This window comes from Andrographis paniculata, unplaced genomic scaffold, assembly GCF_009805555.1.
Source record: "Andrographis paniculata isolate CXL003 unplaced genomic scaffold, ASM980555v1 Contig51END, whole genome shotgun sequence".
Classification (NCBI taxonomy): domain Eukaryota; kingdom Viridiplantae; phylum Streptophyta; class Magnoliopsida; order Lamiales; family Acanthaceae; genus Andrographis; species Andrographis paniculata.
This window is the reverse complement of record NW_026137586.1, coordinates 2,523,141-2,544,744: the sequence shown is the minus strand read 5'-3', so window position 1 is coordinate 2,544,744 and position 21,604 is coordinate 2,523,141. Positions and strand designations below refer to the sequence as shown.

Here is a 21,604-nt window from a genome sequence, read left to right as displayed (position 1 = left end):
AAAACTTCGATACTATTCAATTTTTAAAAATATCAAATTAAATATTCTTTTCTCATAAACATTTCATCATATGCTCATTTTTTTGCTATTTCTAAAATTTTGAAACTTTATAACTCCAAAAAGTTTTTTGTCTAAATGGACTTTAATTTTTTTTATTTTTTTTTATTTTTTGTCTTGCACATTTTCATGCATATATTATATATATATATATACACACACATACACACTGAATATATCTATATATATATATATACATAAGTCATTGCATATATCTATTATTTGTGAAAATAATTTTTATTTAAAAGATAACATTAATATTTATTTTCTATCAAAAGTTTTTTAAATTTAAAATACTAAAAAATATCTAAAAACCCACCAAACAGCCCTAAGCCCGGAAGCTTCTGGACGTGGCTTACGTTTTTATGGGCTATAAAATAAGCCCACAATATTACTTAAACACGGAGTCCAGAAGCTTCTGGACTTGGCTGACTTTTCAACGATCCATGACGTGACGGCAGCCAATACGTAAGCCCACGCGCCAATCGTGTACTATAAAATGAGTTCGCAACCCATGCCTTTCTTTCATTTCCCTCTCAATTTCGTCGGTCAGGCAGCGTGTGAACGGCAGAGAGCTCGCCATGGGTAGAAGTAAGTTTTGATGTTTCAATAGCCATGGTAGTTTTGAATCTCTGCTGTTGTAGTCATGTTTTTGTGTATCTTGGTTCGTTTTGGCAGGAAAATTGTTTGGTTGATGAGTAATGGCCCCTCGATTGGCTTTAGATTTGTATGCTTTCTAGAGAATTCAGTTTAATTTGTTTTTTTGTTTGTTTGATTGGTTGATTTACTGAGAGAATGACGTGAATGCTGTTTTCGTTCCATGAATTTTGTTCTATTGTACTGTTCGTGTTAGTCAACCATATGATTTGTGAAATTTCAGGCGTCGTATGCCAATTTTTAGCTTTGATGAGTTTTATAATACATTTCAACCATATGTGCGTGTAGAGTAGTTTGTTTTCTGTGATTTCATGATTTTTTATATTTCTTGGCTGAGAGGGTTTGATCAAAGGATTGTATGATTTTATTTCACAAACATATGAGAAGTTTGATCAAAGGATTGTATGATTTTATTTCAACTATATGTGCGTGTAGAGTAGTTTGTTTTCTGTGATTTCGTGATTTTTTTTTTATTTATTGGTTGAGAGAGTTTGATCAAAGGATTGTATGATTTTATTTTATAAACATCTGAGAAGTGGCGATGGCATTCCTTCATTATATAAGCTTTATATCATATTTGTGTTTCTGCAACATGTGTTTCTGTAGAGTCGTTCAAGCTTCTGAATTTTAAAGAGTTGTTACGATTCCTGAATTTTGTTGTTGTGGTTGGTAAAATGATAATCCAGTTGTAGAATCCAATTATCAAAGTTTCATGTGAATTACAATGTAGGAATCTATATTGCAGCTGCTTAGCTGAGATGTAATTTTAACTTCAATAACCTGAATATTCTATTATCTAGGACCTGCAAGGTGCTACCGCCAAATCAAGAACAAACCTTATCCAAAATCTAGGTACTGCCGTGGTGTGCCTGATCCGAAGATCAGAATTTATGACGTGGGAATGAAAAAGAAGGGAGTAGACGAATTTCCTTTCTGTGTGCACTTGGTCAGTTGGGAGAAAGAGAATGTCTCAAGTGAGGCACTCGAGGCTGCCCGAATTGCTTGCAACAAGTACATGGCCAAGTTTGCTGGAAAGGATGCTTTCCATTTGAGAGTCCGAGTCCATCCCTTCCATGTTCTTCGTATAAACAAGATGTTGTCGTGTGCTGGAGCTGATAGGCTCCAGACAGGCATGAGGGGTGCTTTCGGAAAGCCTCAGGGTACATGTGCGCGCGTCGCCATAGGCCAGGTCCTCCTCTCCGTGCGCTGCAAAGATGCCAACAGCCACCATGCTCAGGAGGCTCTGCGCCGTGCCAAGTTCAAATTCCCTGGCCGTCAAAAGATCATTGTTAGCCGGAAATGGTATGTTGCTTCCCTTTTGCATTTGCTAGCATATCCAATTCAGAAACTTACTTCTGAAATGATGGATTTTTATTTTTTTTTCAGGGGTTTCACCAAATTCAGTCGCAATGACTTCTTGAAGTGGAAATCGGAGAACAGGATTGTGCCTGATGGTGTCAATGCCAAGGTATGTTTGTTACAATAACATTTAAACGAGATTTGTTGATAATATTTGAAATAATTGAATCCTTTTGGGTTCTGATATTGTCCGAAAACCTTTCGCAGCTTTTGGGATGTCACGGACGGCTGGCTAACCGTCGACCCGGGAGAGCTTTTTTGCTACCTCCAGGTACAACTGCTGCTTAAGATATGATACCGTTTGCTACGTAGATGAGATGAATTTGATTGCTTTTAAGTGAAACATTTCGTGTTAATTACAATGCCTTGGCTTGAAACCTTTCTTTGTATCGTGTTATATAGAAGAAGATGAAAGTTATATGTTCTTTTGATGTATGCTAATGTTAAGTCACATGTAAGTTGTCCCTCTAGAGTATATCTTGTTTATAAATCTTATTTGACTTGTATACATTTATCAATAAAAAGAGTGTTATATGTTAAGAGAGTGTATATAAAAGTAAATAATTTATTTTTATATTAGTGATACAATTCTTTATATCTAATATTAAAAGCATATTCATTCAAAAATGCAAAATAAAGAGATGAAATCCCTCGCAAATTCAAATACCTTAGCTTGGAATGTAAATACATGCATACAAATTTATTACATGTAAGCTTTTTGCATTGAATTTAGTTTTCAGCATTATAATACTACCTTCGTTCGGTTCTAAAAGTTTCATTTAACTTTTGCGTCTTGATATTTGAATATTAATTATTATATAAAAACGTATACGCATTAAGAAAAAATGACAAAAAATATAATGATATTTGTAAAAAAAAATTATATAAATATAAAAATATTTTAATATTAAATATAAGATAAATGAGACACTTAGAGCAGACGGATGAAGTATGAAATAATTGAGTATCTTATATTCTTATGTGAAGTAAGTTTTGTTCCACTCTAGATCATCTCTAACTCATTCTTTCATTTTTTTTCATTTTTGTATAGCTACCAACCGTCAATTTAAAAATATATTCTCTATATATTTTTTTTATATTATTTTTGAAAAACATTCAAATTTCTTACCAATTATATAAATAGTAAATTCAAATTCCACTGAATTTTCACTTAATTTTAAATTTAAAAATGTTATGTAATATAATGAATACAATAATTATATTATCTAATATATATGGATATATGTAAAAGTGTGCTTATCTTAGAGAAAGAGAGATAGGAGTGAGAGGAAGTAATGGATAGATATGTATTCATTTCATTTCCAACAAGCCTATTTTATAGACAATTACATTATGCATAAGTCATTCTTTTCTGTATATCACATAAAAAAAAAAAAAAAAAAATGTCATTTATGATTAATAAACAGTTCCTCTTATATAAATTTTATTTAAAATTTTGTTGATTGACGCATCCCGATATTCTTTACTAATTTCTCGAATATTGAAGTAAAACTTTAGCTAATAAATCAGTTAAAATATCATTTCATCGAATTCGGAGTACATTTATTTCATCATTTTTTTGAAAATAATGAGTAAATAAAATTTTGATGAAATATATTTTTGTTCTATTTTTTTAATATATCATCATTTTAATTAGCTATGTCAACTGTATTATCTTCCTATAATAGTCTTAAAAGAAGATTAGAGTAGAATTTTTAAAAAAAATTATAAGACTAAATTGCATCAAATTTGTCTGTGATTTTATAAAATTGTGCAAAATCTCTAAACTTTCAAAACCTTGTCAAATTTAAATCGTAATCTTATAAACTCTGCGTCTAACTCTCTCGATTATCCTAATTTAACGATATTTGACTTACACATGCTCAAAATGCGAATGAATTTGAGAATAGTCATTTCTAAATTTTTAAAATTATAAATATATTTATTTCTTATATTTAGCCCTTAAAAAATTTCTTAAAATAAGATAAAAATAATTATTTTTAAGTATATTTTTTAAGGTTACTTAATAAGAATAATGAGTATATTTGTAATTCTAAGGATTTAAAAATAAAATTCCGAAATTTATTCACGTTTTAAGCGCGTTCAAGTTAAACGATTGTGAAACGCAATTTTAAAGATATGAAAGATTTTGTATAATTTTATGAAACCAGCAGAATTTGTGTAATTTAACCTTATTATTACATGAATAAATGAACTTGTGTAACACAAAAAAAACCAATGAGTATTTGTTTTGTGTATGGTTGAAAGAATATTTTTTATATAATATATAGATAATAGTGTAAATAATAGTATAAAAATAATATTAAGTGTTTCAGTATATTAATTTTTTATAAAAAAATATGTTAAAAGTTTTTTTTGGGTAAAAGAACAAAGCCAGAATAACATCCTTAATACTCTCTCCCACGGCATTCTAAATATATGTTCCTTTTTTCTTTTTTTTTTTTTTTTTTTTTTTTTTATCTAAGAAAATATTTGATTTTTTGTAAAATCAAATATTTATAAAAGAAAATAGGATTCATAGTTACTAAATAAAATATATTTCCTCTTCCATTTTCGTTCGTCCCGCCCAAAGAACTTAGCCAAGAGTGGACCCGGAAGATATGAGTGTGTTGTTTTTTTATTTAGTAATTGTAGTTCCTACTTTATAACAAAATTATTAGTACTTTTCCAAACTACCCCTAGTTATTACTCTAACCTATATTTTAAAATCATTCAAAAAGCAAGATATTGTAATCTTTTACTTTCTACTTTATATCATCTTTCAATTAAATACTATTATTCTTTAATTCTCGTGCTACTCCCAATAAGAGAGAGTATACACGTTACTGCGAGGCGGACAAACATAAAATACGTTTACACGATTCGAGATAATATAAGTTTTAGTTATAGTAAATAATTGTTACACTCTCTTCATTTATACCATACAATATTACACTTATTTACAAATATACCACAAATATTCCTACAAAGAAATTATTAATTTTAAAACTTGTAATTTAAATAGGTTCAAGATGAGTTTTAAATCAAATCCATAGGCCGAAATATTGCCATAACCAATTTTGATAAATTATATTTATAATTAATAAAAGAGAAAAAATCCAAAAAAAAACACACAAAAGCTACAACAAAATTTTTAGAACACTCTGAGTAAGAGAAACAATGGCAAAAAAATAATGAAACTGCAGTAGCATAATATATAAATAATTTTTATATTTTAATATAACTACAATGTTTCACCAAATTTATTGCATAATCCATCTTTAAATAGACTAGATACAAGTCTTCCGGATTTACACAATTTTATATACACATTTTTTCTGATACAAAATAAATAAATAAATAAATACTAGCTTTATTCGTCTAAAATACAAGTATAATAGTATATAAATTCCAGTCTCAGCTAAATATATCTTCTTCTTTTTTATCATTTTGATCTTCTCATTCGAAAACAATTTTTTCCTATTATAATTAAAAATAAATAAATAAATAAAATATTCATATATAAATACCAAAAATCACCCTAATTTTTCAAAAATATTCGTAAGACAAAAATATCAAAACAATTTTAATACACTTTCACGAATCAATATGATATTACTTTGTTCTTCCAACAAAAATTTCTCAACACATTTCCTAAAAAAATTAAAAAAATTAATATACTACGTACATTTATTATTTTTATAATTGTACCTCACGATAAAAAAATATTTCTTCAAACCAAAACACAAAACAAATACACCTCATCCACCATAAATTATGTCATCTTCTTTATAAATCTATAAAAAAAAAAAGTGACATAATTACGATGGATGTAGGAAATATTATTTCTTGGCCACTAATAAAACAAGTAAAATAATACATTCCATTTGGACGGAGAACGTACATTTTTAGCCGTTTATTTAGTACTTAAAAGTTCAAAATAAAATGAAAAAAGAACTTTTATTTTGAAGTGTAGCAAAGGGGACAAAAAGCAAATGCATTTCCAAGCATTTGAATCACTGCATGATAAATTTGAAATGAACAACAAACACCAATAACTAAGGATCCATCACCTGCACCAGTAACCGCAGGCCAAATACAACTTGTCTTTATTACCTCGTAAAAACTCGAAATTAGTCGGCAATAGCCCCTTCAGTATCTGTGTTCCATCTTCTCCTTTTCCAGATACCACTGCACGTATCTGAAAACAATAACATAATCAGATCATCCCTTCAAACTGCTCATCCAACAGCACACAATCGGTTACATGAATTAAAAGAAATTCACCTAGCCTCGTTGTCCATTGCAAGATATTCCAAAAATTACTCATCTATTTTCAATTAAATGGTGGCATCGAAAAAAAAAAAAAAAAAAGAATTCTTTTTGCCAAAACAACAGGTTTGTCAGCCCACAAATTCTTTGTGGCACAATTCCTGTGAATATTACTAAAAAATTTAATGTATAAACATGTTAGCACATTATATATAATATATATATTTTTAATATTTTTAATATTAACAATACGATTCCCAAAATCTAACATAAAAGACACATTCATAAAAAAAAAAAAAAATACAAAGTAAACACATCCGTACGTAAAGGTATACAATTTCATTTGTTTCAACTTTTGAGAATGCTCAATAAACAGAAATGGGGAAAAATAAGGAAAAAATTCTTATAATCCACCTGATGTTTAAAAATTTAACACCATTTGTCCTCATGATTAGGCTCGTTTGTGTTTTCGAAAACATTGCACATAATTTCTTTTAAAAAGAAATTATGTGCAATGTTTCAAAAAACATGATTATGTACATGTTTTCAGAAACACGAGGAAGCGTCCTCCAACTTTTTAGGGAATTCAATGCAATGTTTTGTAAAACACAAAAAGCCTCATGCAATTTCTAAATTACGATGGAGAATAGTATATAGTTTTAAAACCACACTTCTGCAAAAAAATAAATATACAAACAAGGTATAGGTTGACCGATATTTGAAGAACAGGGGCACGATGTAAACCTTTTATAGTAATGTCACGTAAGGCTTAGAGTAAATGATTTTCGGGTACCAAATATTCAATCAACCAAAAATTAGAACCTTCCAAGGATTTCAAGATCTTTTAAGAGATTATTGGCGGTTAAGCCCAATATAGGACTGAATTTAAAGTTGATTTTGACCACAATATTACACTAGCAATGCATTGATTGCATCATGGAGCAACTTCAACACAGAGATAGGAAGCAATGAAAATTCTTGGAAGAACTCTAGTTTAGAACTTAATTTACCCTCCACGGTTTTAACTGATGCCAACTTAATGATCTTTACGTGTAAACCAAAACTCCTTCATTCATTACAAACACAAAACAGCTGAAGTTTCTCTATAACAAATCAAACACAGCGAAAAAAAAATGAAGAAAGAAACCAAAGGTGTGTGTGTAAACTTGTGTTTTTGTACCTAAATTCTATTCAAAATAAATTTATTTCGAAACAATTGAAAACATAAAAGAACACACCCCGAACAAGAAATAGCAATTAATCGACTAGACAACTACAATGTCTAGAAGGATTTCATTATATTTTATTCAATCAAATGATAACCCACACAATTGTAAGTTTAACCTTCGTCCATGGAAGATATCCAGTTATGGTAGAAGGTACAGGCTACAGGCATCCATCTACAATAATAGCATATGATAACGATGGTGGAAATCAAATTGAACAAGGAAACAAAACAGCTGAAATTACGCTTCATTTCGATGCACCAATGGCAGGACAAATTAACAAATCATCTAATCACCATCAATCCGAAAAATATATGCAACACAGGACCCGATCTAACAAATTCAAGCGATCATAAGAAAAATAGAAAAACACAACAAAACACCGAGCCACTCACCCTACGCGCAAAGCAACAATCGATTCGAAAATCCAACAACGATCATACCCGCATCAACGAGATCTAAATAAATAAATAAAACGACGATCAAATAATATACTCACGAATAGGTGCCGACAAGAGGACCGAGCAAGAGAGTGGCGCTAATCCAATTTTCGGAGACTTTGTGGGAGATCTTGGAGGGGAAATCCTTCCAGAGGCCCGGCATCACCTTCTGCTGGAACGGCGATAGCGCGTAGACCACCGCCTTCAGCTTCACCGGCTGCTTCCCCATGCTTTTCTCGCCGGAAATTCGCAGATTAGGGTTCGTTGAAGCTTCTAGTTGGTCACAAAATGACAGATGGGTACAGAACAGGAATGCAAATGCCTGCTGACCAATTTATAATAAATAAATAAAGCGCAGTTTCTTAAAATATTTATTTCAATGTTATGGGCCATTAAACTTTTGGGCTGATGCTGGCCCATTTATTACAGCACACAAGGCTCAGGTTTGTTGTTCCCAAAATTACCCCTAACAAATACTTCATACACGTAGGGTGTTGACTCTTTATACCATTCCACGTTATTATAAATATAAAGTTTAGGCTCAGGTCATCACCCAAACAGGTTCGCTGACTTGCATGTTATATAATAAAAATTATTATAAATTAAAATTAAAATAATTACATAATTTAATTAATATTAAGAAAATTATAATTATGAATTTAATTAACATTATTTTTTTGAACAAATATCGTAATAATATTATAAGACACTAACATAACTATTTTTGTTATTTTTCCTTAGTATGTATTACATTTTTATATAATAATTAATATTCAAAATAGAATCCTTAGGCATCTTCAACCCATCATGCTGTTTAACTTTAAGCAGTTGCTATAGTAATTTTATTTTAACCATAACTCTATTTTTTACTATTACTCTTCAAATATTCAATTTTCTCAACAAAATTTTTATTTTTATAATTTAAAATAATTTTTTAAAAAATTTAGAAAAAATAAATAAATTTAAGATTTAAAATTTAAAATTTTAAAAATTAAAAAAATAATAAAAAAAAATAAGAAAGCAACGCATTTTTTATATTGGTGTTGCGTAGCAACTCAAAAAAATGCCGCTGGATTTGGCGTCGATTCCAACCGACGCCAAATTATCCAACCTAGCGTTAGGTTAGAGATACCCTTAGACCGGACGGAAGCAGTAGTATACTTTATGTAACCAATAGTCAAACTAAATTCATTGAAATCGAAATGGGGAAAACAAAAGGAGAGGGATGAGGGAAGAAATAAATATTGGTACTTCACGTCGTAAACCAATAATTCTGAGCCAAAACTATAGGAACCAAAATTTGTCAAATGAATAGAAAAAACACTGACTTATTAGAAATTTTTGTTTTAGTTTGTGATCTTGACAAATCAAAATGGAATTTGAATTGTTTGGACAAATCTACATAGAAAGGAAATCAAGTGTTGTAACAAATAAGTTGCGCCTAGAAAATGTATGCAAATAAATCATCATATCTCAAAGTAACGTGCAACACATGACATAATTCAAGGGGTCTGACAAATTCTAGCTATAATTTAGCACCAGATAAAAAATGTTCATGGGGCAATTTCACAAAGTCAATAAGCACAACACAAACATCCTTCTATCTTGAAATGAATACGAATCCAAGTCTAAATCACAGGTTACCACAACAATTTACATCCAAAAAAGAAATATAATCGTTCCTCACCAACTTTACAAACAAGAACAACAGAGAAGGGCACAAACCTGGAGCAATATTTTTGAATATTAGGAAAGTTTTGGCAGCCCAGTGGGGATATGGCTAGTGTCTTCTAGCATCTGCCGGGATTTGGATATATGGATTGGCAGGTTGGGGTGGCTCTTTAAGCTCTTGGGATGACAAAGAGCTGGAAATTAGATTCTGGGTAGTCTGTGGAATTGCACCATGGGGTATGGTTGGGGTTGGGGTTGCTGGCATTGTGCCAAAGGGTTGTGTCGTAATTTTGAGGGGGTAAACCTCGGTGACCTCTTCGCTGCCTTCATCCAAGTAGACGACATCCTGCATGGTGAGCTGGTGGTACTCAACAATCTCCCTTAGGAAACGGTTTTCCCGTGCATAGACTGAGTTTTCTTGGGCCAGTCGGGCTTTCTCGGCCAAAAGGGACTCAAGTTGCAGCCTTATCTGCAAGGAAAATGGATGAAATTATCTTCAGCATCAGAAGTAAACATAGACAATCTGTGTATGAAGCATTTGCAGGAACACTATTGAATCAAAATTAATAAAGGAGGCAACGATAAGAAATCAGTATAGGTCTATGTTTAGAGCATATGTATTACGATGCATCAATAGCTTCGGTTGCAAGAAGAAGCAAGACAAAAGATCAACCTCTTTCCCTTGAATGCTTGCACCCAACTATGAGTTATCTGTTCTTGGCATATAACTTTTTCTTAAACAGGAAATTATGTCGACCAGTTGAATTGTTTCGATCCCATGAAGCATGTTAGAGTTGGACATCCATGCATGAAAGTCTGGTATGTACACATTAAGCACACATTTGACATTTAAAAGTGTTTTAACATATGGGACCAGCATTATGATATGAAAAGAGCACTACCCTTAAAGCAATAAACTTTCTTGGTCTAGAAGTTCTTAAATATAAACATTGAAAACAATATTAGAACAAAATTTACAATCTTGTTTTTTAAATGATATATACACATATTGAAATATATTAAAGGTTCTACATAACCCTAACCCTAGAAAGTTAACACAAAGTTAATGAGTTTCTGAAATAAGGATCCTAAAATTTATATCCAGATATCACTTACACAGAATTGAAGATTAAGATAAAGATTAGAGAGTATATACTATATAGTATGTATATACATTAGAAAAATCACTTAGAGCAACTACTTCAAGAGTTGGCAAGGGAAGATAACTTCCGCAAGTAATTAGTGCATACCTAAGATGATTTAAAATTTTAGCAAAAATCTTTAAATACCTCTGCTAGGATATTATACAAAATATGTCAATAGAAAACGTTGAAGGAAAGTAATTTGAGGAAAATATTCATGAGATGGGTCAGGTTTTTGAGATATAACTAATGGATCATCAGCTGTGATTATTTTCGTACCTCAGAAAATCAATTGGAGGAATCTCTATGAATAGTTTTAAAATAAATGGGTTTGAATAAACTTCCATGTGCTAAATCATGAAGATTATCCAAATATTCAAGTTTCTGGAAGTGAAAGTTAGTAGCCATCATCTTTGATGTGGCCATGAACAGATCCGAGTTTGTTTCCTTTTTATTTCTTTTGCAAAAAATATTATCACTCACCAAATCATCATCTTCTGGGTTGCCACCTTTCTCATGACTTGCCCTGAGGATTCTGTTTTCTTCTTCCAACTGATGACAGCGCTCCTTAGCAAAGGCCAAGTCAGCCTTGACTGTTTTAAGCTCTCTCAGTAGAAGCTTAGCTTTAGCAGCCATTGCCATAGCAACCTGAAGTTTAGAGCACATGTATCAAACTAGTGTCAATGAGGAACTTAAAAACATGTTACAGAGATCTGCATTTTATCATATATCCAGAGCTTCTAATATGATAGATCCTAATTAAAAATTACCTCTACATAAGATAAGATAATGCAGCATTAGATGTTCTATAATCATATAGTATTCTGATGAGAGTGATATAAAACACAACCAAACAAGCCTAAAAGTCTTCATTGGAAATCCAGCAATAAGAGGTGAAAAATTTCTCAAGTTTACTATCTTGAATCCAACGTGTTAGCACTTTTTGTAATTTGTTGTAAGGAAATATTACATTAGCTTAATCAAACCTAAATAGCTAAAAAAACGGGTTTCCTTTAAGATCAATCGTGTTAGCATAGTTTAGACCATGCATAGGGATTAGATTCATCAGAAGCACAATCTAAAATTAGGTCGGGACTCGGGAGGATTCCTATTTCTAGATGAGAATTATATGCAAGTAAAATAAAACAGTTCGTAAGCTGTGCAAATTAATTAGGTAATTAGGTTATAAAAACCTTGCAACACAGTTGCAACCTTACGTCGCGAGATGCCTTCAGTTGTGTGTCTAAATCAGTGTGCATCTGAGGCTGCACATGTGTCTGCATCAGATGCTGTTGTCTCAAGCTACCAAGATTTGATGCTTGGTTCTGTGATCCAGAATTACCACTCTTTTTTCTTATTTGAATTTTACGAGTCTCTTGAATTATGTCTGCAGTGCGGTTTTCGACTGCAGTGATACCCTCCTGCATGCAAACACAGTACAAGTATAAATTGAAAATAAATGTTAGTTAAGGTTAACATTCTGCAGCATTAGGTTAAAAAGGTAGCAACAAAAATCTGCCATGAGAGGTACTTTAGAATGAAACCTAAATTAGATTAACACGATAAATTATTTTGGTTATGTCTTAGGTTCCAATGTATAAGATATATACAGCTAGTTAACCTAATGAGAAATAAAAAGTATTACCTTCACATAAAATTTAGCTGAAGAATAACTCGAAAGTAACATAAAGTCTGCTAAAACTCTCTACTACTTGATTTGTGCAAATTATTATATACATACATATATATATATCTATGTGTGTGTGTGTGTGGGTGGGTGGCACACATCAGTTAGATTTTAATTCCCCAACGGGGCACCTTACACTCAGAGTTAAGTGCATCCATGTAATTGATTATGCATGGACACAACACACATAAATCAGAGATAGATCCCTGATTATAATATATCTTTGTAAATATATTAGTTTGTACAATAAATTATATACAGATTTAAATTAGACTATGTCTAAGAAAAACTATGAGTAATAAATCTCATGTATTCAATTGATTAATATCGTGTGTAGTATATATGTTCTTTTGTATACATGATAAATTATGCGAAATAACACAAACTATACATAATATATGACTATCGTGCAGGGGTGCTTGAAACAACTGTCTGCTGCAACTTTTCTTTTCAAATATTTTATTTTTGCATATTTATTAATTTATTTGTGTGTGTGTTAAAAGAGAGTCCAGTTTTAGTCATTTATCATAATCACTAAACAAAAACCATAACTTGATTTGGAAATCCCTTTCCATCCAACCAAAGAAAGAATCTAGAGAACAGGAAGAACTTACCTCAAGTGCATTACCAATCGTACCGCCAATATAATTAAGAGATGATGCAATTGCATCTAGACCCTTCTGTAATTTAGGACCCTCTTTCTTCTGGCGACTATCAGGGGCATCATATGTGCTATAGAACTGCACATGAAAGAAGAGGCATAAAAGTAAGTAGTTTGTTGCATCACAATATAGTATTGTCGACTGCATTGAATACCTGTATCTTTTAGAAAGTTATGGGCAGAGTACTTGCTCAGCCTAACTCTTTACAAGATTGAAAATCACATTTACCCACAATAAACTAAATATTGTTTACACAGGATGTAAAAAATGATGAACGTGAGTTAATGAAGTTCACACCTGACCCTTTGTAGTTCTATCAGATGCTCGGAAGTTTCTATCTCCAGTAGTTTCATGTGTTTGAGCCATATCAACATCATCATCGAGAATAGATTTAGCCTTCCGAGCTAACACGCCCCAGAACCCTTGCTTAGATTCATTAATGTTCTTCTTTGGAGAATAATCATGGATGGAGGAATCCTAAATTTCACAGAGAGATGATCATTTCACCATCATATAAGATGTGTTTTTAGATCTGCATGCTAAACATATTACTAGAAGTGAAGTTTGATCATATAATCATGAAGATAATCTTATCTTTAAATTTTTTCCAAGATACATGAAAATCAGAGGAGCATATTTCGGGCAGTGCTTTGCAAGAAAATCTAGCCACTGATATAATGAATAGAACAATCAATTATACCCAATTATAATGAAAACAAACAAACACGCGGGGCTGAGAGAAAGAAAAAAAATATAAATGGAAGGTAGAGGGATTGTGAACCAAGATTCACATACAGCTTCCGTTATTAGGAATCCATCAACTAGTTCTCAACATTCCCTTATGATAAGGCATAGGCTAGATTGCAAGACCACTGGAGATCTAAAACACCATTGCAGGATCCCAATAACTCAGTCGTCATCGTGATAACAACATTAATGCATTTTCTCCAATGATGTGCAGAATCGGCAAAGTATTTATGGTCTTCTGGTGTGGTATAACTAAATCCATAGCTAAAATGTACCATATAGCACACAAATCACTCTGAATGAAAACCTGATCAGTCAAACATCTCACATCCTCAAAAACAGATCTTCTTTCCTACATACATATTTTTCCTCTTTACTTCGAAAAAAACAAACAAAATGCAAGTACATACCAGGAACCACAAAACAATTGCAGGTCCAATTTCTCACTCCAACTTTTCAAAATTACACATCAATGCATTTCATTTAACAATAGCCTTCAGTAAACAGATTCTTGGATCAAAATTAAACAATCAGGAATCAATTGCCCCTGAGAAATGCGGACCAACCCAAACACTTACAAAATATAAATCGATATTACCACTTAATAAGCATAAAAAATGAATAAAAGACCTAACGATGACAGCAAAAGCTGTAAGTAAATCAAACCATACTTTAACAGCGGACGGAGTGGAGCCACGCGGAGAAGAAAGAGCTGATTGTTCGTACACAGAAGAGAGCGATGAATCCCTATACGCAGCGGAAGCTCGTATAGCTTTTGTAGCGAGAGAGGTTGCAGAAGACGAAGAGGAGGAACTATCGGCAGCAGGAGGCGCAGAATCCAAATTAAAAGGGATATCAGCCCTCCCAACTTGCTGCCTCCTCCTGTACGCCATTAATCTCTGCAATCGGAAACTCTTCCCTTCCTCCGTCCAAATACGCGCACCTATATGAATCTTCACACACTTCAATTTTACTGAAGCAAATCCAACTTCCGACCGAAATCCGGCGCCGATTCGCTGTCTGAAACTGGGGGGTTTTGGGTAGAGGTTTTTCGAGTGTCAACGCCGCGCCATGGAAGGCGGAAGTTGGGCGGAGTTTCGTCTCCGTTCACGTTTTGCAGAGCAATCGCAGAGAATCTCGATCTAATTCTTTATTTTTTTTTATTATGTTATTATTTTTATTGTCTTTATTATCGATTTTCACACTCCATTACTGTCAACAGTAGATGGAAGGTTTTAATTTGTTTAATTGTATATATTTTTTATTAGAAAAATATACTCCACTATATAATACTAGTATATATTTTATTTATTTTTAAAAATTTTAATACTTAATATAAAGTACTACTCCTCCGTCCAATGTGCTGAAGTTTATTTGCTGGGTATTTTAGGTGATTATTTTTTTTTATAAATCGATAAATTTGTCCTTAATTGTATGATAGAGATTAAAAGTAATAAATGAATAAAATGTAAAAATGTAAAATTTATATTTCAAAAAAAAAAAAAAAAACAATAGTTGTTGGAAATCCCATTAATTTCAAATTTTAAATAATTATTTATTTAATATAAAATATTTATTACTTTCTCTGTCCCAAACACCTGCAATATTTCTATGTCCCAAACACACTGCAATATTTCCAAAATAGAAAATAATTAATTATATTTAATCTTTACCCCACACTTTATCTCCTCACATCATCCAAATAAAGAAATAAAATATATATTTCTCTCTTCATCACATCACTTAATTTTTAAATAATCTTACTTAATACTACTCACCTAAAACTCGTACCAAAAAGTAAATGTTGCACCTTATTTGAAACAGAGTGAGTAATATAATATAATTAGTAAGTAATTAAAAATTATATTAGTAAAAATAATTGTATATTATAATTAAAATTAAAAAATTATAAATTATAAAATTTAAAATATAATTAAAATATATAATTATATTTTTAAAAATAATAAATTATTATGACCAACCAAAATTAAGAAAAAAAAAATCATGTTGGATTTTTTTCATGGAGTATTTTTATTAAAAGTATTACATTAACTATATCTTTAAAATTTTACATGACATTAAATACTTTTGTTTTTATTAAATTTTCATATTTTATTAAATATAAAATACTATTTTCTCCATCCCAAATATTGTGCAACATTTGTGTTTTAGCATGAGAATTTAAATGAAACATATTAAATATGGTAATTTTAGATAATTTGGATATTAAGTGATGTGATTGGAGACACAAATGATTATTTAATTTTTTATTTGAGTGATGTGATGAGATAAAGTGAAATATATATTAATATATGTATATAAATATTATTAATTATTTCTGAATTTGAAAATATTACCGTGAATTTGGGAAAAAAAAAATTGCAAGGTGTTTAGGACAGATGGAGTACAAATTACATAAGATTTAATTGTCATTATCCTTAAATAAATTTTATTCTTTTATTATTTCAAATCATACCCAAATTATAAGTATTTTTGTCTTATATATACCCAAATCACTTTTATTTGTGAGAGTTTGGTTTTAAATAGTAAAATTTTGAATTAAAATAGTAGTTTGAATGTAAAATTAAATTTTAATATAATACTCTCTCTATTCCATATTTATATAGTTTTAAAAATATTAGTATTATATTGGGATAAAGTAAAAATAAAGATAAAAAGATTAAATTAATCCTATTATTATTGTATGATATAAAAATAATAACATTTGTGTAATATATTGTAAATTAAGAGGATATTTGTAATGTTAAGTACCATTAAAAAAAATATGGATACTGAACAATGAAAAAATGAATAGATAATTAAGGAACCAAAGAGTATAATAAATAAAAATAAATAGTTGATTTAATTTTTTTTATTTTTTAAAAATAATAGTAAAATCAAAATCAATGTTTCGCAAGTAATTTTATTTATTTATTTATTATTAATTTTTTTTATGACAGTGAAAATTCGCAACATTGGACAAAAAAAGAGGCTTCTATGCTAAATTTTAGCAAAATAATATAAAGCCCAGCCCAATAACTAACTGGGCCTATCCAATCATATATTAATATTTTTCTCAAATTAAAATCACTCACAGCACCTTCACCTTCGTCGCAGCGAACCCTAAATCTCTCCATTTCCCTAAAACCTTACCAGGTTAAAGTGACGGCGCCGCCCGCTGTCCGCCTTGACCTAGCCGCCGCCGCTGCGTCTTGGCCCTGTGTTTTGTAAACTAGGAACTTTTCTTTCTTTGTAGTTGATAGCAATGGCGCCAAAGCTCACGAAAGCCGACAAGAAGATTGCCTACGACCAAAAGCTGTGCCAGCTTCTGGATGAGTACACACAGGTTTTGGTGGCGGAGGCGGACAACGTGGGATCCAACCAACTGCAGAACATCCGGAAGGGGCTGCGTGGTGACTCCGTGGTTCTCATGGGTAAAAACACTATGATGAAGAGGACCATTCGCATCCACGCCGAGAAATCGGGAAATCAGGCTATCCTTAACCTCATCCCTCTCCTCGTTGTAAGTCTCCTTGTCTGTCCGTTGCTGCTATGTACGTTATTTGACGATTAATCTGATTGCCTGAGAGCCACTGGGGGAAACTCATTTGTTATTATGTATCTCTGAAGAACACCTTTGAATCTGCGTTTATTATGATGTGCTTACTTGGAAGGGATAAGATGTTATGGGTGAGTATCTCATTGACATTAGAAATTTAATGTGTTCTTTATTTTTTGTCTATAATTGCTGAACAGGGCAATGTTGGATTGATCTTTACCAAGGGTGATTTGAAAGAAGTCAGCGAGGAGGTTGCCAAGTACAAGGTATGCCTCACAATACATTTTTAGTTCTTATTAGTTTACTGGGTACCGTTCTCTTTCCTTGATTAGTCTTGGATATTTAATCAGCATCCATTTTGAATGTATGCTTTTGGTACATCACCTGAAATTTGATTGGGTAGAAAATGATTTATTATCGAAATCCCTTAAATTGGTACCCAATTTTACTTTTATTTTTAGTTTCATGTTGTAAACCAATAATTTTGAGTATGAATGGTGTAGGATTGAACTGAAATCAATACTTCCATGTTTTTATTGTTTTGAATATTATATCAAAAAAGTTACTAATTTTATGTGTTCGAAAGTCTGCACTTTGCAGAATTTTAGATAGATGGGTAAAAGAAGCTTAAGTAGCAAATCTATGAAGAAATTGATCTGATGCTCGGAAATAATAGATACTATTAACTGCTCTAAATGTTAATTCTGTAAGGTTGTACCATCGTCTTCTGTTTTGATCTTATTTTGTTGTTGGAATTAATATCTTATTTTCGACAGGTTGGAGCACCGGCTCGTGTTGGTCTTGTGGCCCCCATTGATGTCATAGTCCCCCCTGGCAACACTGGTCTCGACCCCTCCCAGACTTCTTTCTTTCAGGTCCATACCTTGTTATTATTGCATTATTATTTCATTTTCCATCTTAGTAATGAGATTCTAAATTAAATATTTATCTATTCTTCCAGGTACTCAACATTCCCACCAAGATTAACAAGGGAACTGTTGAAATCATCACTCCAGTCGAACTTATCAAGAAGGGCGACAAAGTGGGTTCCTCTGAAGCAGCACTGCTTTCAAAGCTTGGCATCAGGCCCTTCTCATACGGTCTTATTGTTCGTACTGTCTACGAAAATGGATCCGTCTTCAGTCCTGAGGTGCTTGACATGACTGAAGAGGACCTCATCGAGAAATTCGCATCTGGTGTTGCTATGGTCACTGCCCTATCCCTCGCCATTTCGTACCCAACCCTGGCTGCTGCGCCCCACATGTTCATCAATGCCTACAAGAATGTCTTGGCTGTTGCAGTCGAAACTGATTACTCCTTCCCCCAAGCCGACAAAGTCAAGGAGTATCTTGCAGTATGTTTTTTGGTTATATTTCCCTTTTTTAGGATTATCGATTTGTTGGAACAGTCACTTTTAAGGTTGCTTCATTGTCAATGCAGGATCCTAGCAAATTTGCCGTGGCAGCTGTTCCTGTTGCTGCTGCTGACTCAGCTGCGCCCGGTGCTGCCGCCCCCAAGGAGGAGGAGAAGAAAGATGAGCCGGCTGAGGAGTCGGATGACGATATGGGATTCAGCCTGTTTGATTAAGGTCTTGTGCTTTTACTAATATCAGTTGTGTTTTTATGAACCTCGTTTGGTACTTCTGATTTTATTTTTTTGTGATGTTAGGGCCAATCCAAAATACACATGTCTTGTGTGAGTTTACACTTTATAATTGCAGACAGTTGTTTTCTTTAATTTTGTTCTATGGATGCTTTAATTTATGAATTTCACATTTTGTAATTAGGGGTGGGCAAAATAATCGAATTGAACCGCTGAATCGAACTAAACCAAATTGAATTTTTGGTTAACCGAGCAAATTTGGTTCGAATACAAATACCGTATATTTGATATTTGTTTGGTTCGGTTTTGGTTTTTCATTTTTTTTTTCGGTTAGGTTAATCGAACCGAATATATTTATATATTTAAACTATTATATTTTAAAATTTATATTAATAAGTATATTTCGGTTCTGTTTTGATTCGAATATTTGAAATATTTGCAAATATTTTTTATTTAATTAGAATTTTAATTATTTTTTTATATATTTTTTCTTGATCTCGGTTCAGTTCGACTTATTTGCAAATATCACAATTATTTTCGGTTAATCGAATTTTTGGTTCGGATATGGTTTGGGATTTCGAGTATTTGTTTGGTTCGATTATCATATACCTGCACATAATGGAATGCAAGATATATATATATATATCATTGGAAATATAATTTCAACAATGAAAATATAAATAAAATTAAAAAGTATATAGTAATAGAAACTTTAATAAGTGAATACAGCCGATTCATATTTAAAAAATTGGAAATTGTTACAAGTATTAAAGTTATAGTTCTGATTTGATTCATATAAAACATTTTTTAAATCTTAGGCGTTTTTTGGATTCTTTAACTGAGTACTAGGTGTAGAAGTCCTCTTATGTTTGGTTGTTGATAGTCCGGTGGACTCCAGTTCATTGAACAAGAAGCAAATTCTTTGCTTGATTACCTACAAAAATATCTACAAAATATTTCATCTAATGGTGTTTGATTGAGAGTTTAAGTTTTATGTTTGAGTTTTAATTAATAAAAATTTTAAATTTAAATAATTGTAGGATATGATATTGATAAGTATATAATATTTTGGATGTAAATTTAATATGATGTAAAAGATGAATAATAAAAAAATTAGTTTGATGGTTTTTAGAAAAAAAAATAAGTAAAATTATATAATAAAATTCACCTACACTCATCTGGCCGACAAAATATATACATATATCGCATTCACCTACGCTCATACTTATATCTAGTCCCCGTTCCGAACAGCTAACAACAGCCAGTGCAACAAAGTGTATCTGAGATAGGAGAGAATGATTAGGAATCCATAGGTTCCTCGTGAATTAGGGGTGTGCATTCGGTCAGTTTGGTTCAAATCGAACTAAACTGATTAGTTTTCGGTTTATCAAAATTGAAACTGAAATCGAACCAAAGTTTTTAAAAACCCAATAAATCGAACCAAACTAGTTTGGTTTAAAACCGAAGAAACCAAATTTTTATTTATTAATGTATTTTTAATATACAATCAATATAAATACTCAAAATTATAATATATATTATTTATTAATATATAATTTATTATTATTTTTAAAAGTTCGGTTTTTTCGGTTAATCAAAATTAAAAATTGAAAACTATAACCGAATCGAAACCAAAATTTATAAATTCGGTTTTGGACCGAATCGAACCAATTAAGTGAACAATCCAAACCAATCAATTCGAACTGAAAAAAAATTCGATTTTTTCGATTTGAATCCACCGATGCTCACCCCTGTGGCGAATATGTCTCAATGGATGCTCATTACAAGGCCTTTCTAGATGCAACTTTAGTTCTTGACGACATACCAATTAACTCATATTATCTACCCACCAGACTAAGCCCAGAGAAGTTTTGTGAGTCGACCATAAAATTCATGTTCTTAGCCTTCCGATTTATTAGGGTGCAAACTCAAATTCCACAATAAAAAATTATTCCCTCTGTCCGTCTCTAAGGTCATATTTACCTTTTTGCGTCATTCTAATTAACATTAAAAATATATTTATATTTGTATAATTTTTTTCCAAATGTCATTCTATTAGTATTATAAGACACTAATAGAAGTATTTTTTGCAATTTTTTCTTAATTTGTACTATATTTTGATATAATAATTAATATTTAAACATCTAACACGCAAAAAGTAAATGAAATCCTTAGAGTCGACGGAGATAGTAGAATAAGTATTCGACCTTATAAGTCCAGGTTCAACTCTGTTAGTACGAGACACTTTGGAAGAAATCTGAAAACATTCATACTGGTATAGAAAAACAATTATTTTCATTATATTATTGAATTGATCCAATTCTAACGCGACTATGATATCATATCCCTCCGTCCCAATACAATAGTATTGTTTACCATTTTTGTCCGTTTTAAAACAATAGTCTTATTTCCATAAATAACCATATTACCATAAAATTATTATTATTACACAATTATCATTATTTTTTTACACTAATATATTCACAAGGGCAAAAAAGTCATTTACTCTTGCTTTTTATCGAC

The 21,604-nt window shown here is 31.4% G+C and overlaps 4 protein-coding genes across 4 annotated transcripts; 2 read left to right on the top strand and 2 right to left on the bottom strand.

The window, feature by feature from the left end:
- The first annotated feature begins 581 nt into the window (after positions 1-581).
- Positions 582-2,613, top strand: LOC127253685 (60S ribosomal protein L10-like). The gene is made up of 4 exons (XM_051278394.1): positions 582-648; positions 1,515-2,016; positions 2,101-2,182; positions 2,281-2,613. The coding sequence occupies exons 1-4, from the start codon at positions 639-641 to the stop codon at positions 2,359-2,361; spliced, it is 675 nt and encodes a 224-aa protein (XP_051134351.1). The 5' UTR covers positions 582-638; the 3' UTR covers positions 2,362-2,613.
- Positions 2,614-6,014: 3,401 nt separating this feature from the next.
- On the bottom strand, positions 6,015-8,329 carry LOC127253686 (cytochrome b-c1 complex subunit 8). The gene is made up of 2 exons (XM_051278395.1): positions 8,071-8,329; positions 6,015-6,274 (listed from the first exon to the last, which is right to left on the bottom strand). Exons 1-2 carry the CDS (start codon positions 8,238-8,240, stop codon positions 6,226-6,228), a joined length of 219 nt encoding a protein of 72 aa, XP_051134352.1. The 5' UTR covers positions 8,241-8,329; the 3' UTR covers positions 6,015-6,225.
- A 1,196-nt stretch (positions 8,330-9,525) lies between these two features.
- On the bottom strand, positions 9,526-15,089 carry LOC127253821 (uncharacterized). The gene is made up of 6 exons (XM_051278595.1): positions 14,592-15,089; positions 13,471-13,650; positions 13,126-13,251; positions 12,042-12,245; positions 11,308-11,472; positions 9,526-10,151 (listed from the first exon to the last, which is right to left on the bottom strand). The coding sequence occupies exons 1-6, from the start codon at positions 14,811-14,813 to the stop codon at positions 9,792-9,794; spliced, it is 1,257 nt and encodes a 418-aa protein (XP_051134552.1). The 5' UTR covers positions 14,814-15,089; the 3' UTR covers positions 9,526-9,791.
- Positions 15,090-17,002: 1,913 nt separating this feature from the next.
- On the top strand, positions 17,003-19,246 carry LOC127253771 (60S acidic ribosomal protein P0). Its single transcript, XM_051278537.1, has 5 exons — positions 17,003-17,443; positions 17,677-17,745; positions 18,256-18,354; positions 18,441-18,833; positions 18,920-19,246. Exons 1-5 carry the CDS (start codon positions 17,186-17,188, stop codon positions 19,064-19,066), a joined length of 966 nt encoding a protein of 321 aa, XP_051134494.1. The 5' UTR covers positions 17,003-17,185; the 3' UTR covers positions 19,067-19,246.
- The last annotated feature ends 2,358 nt before the right edge of the window (positions 19,247-21,604 follow it).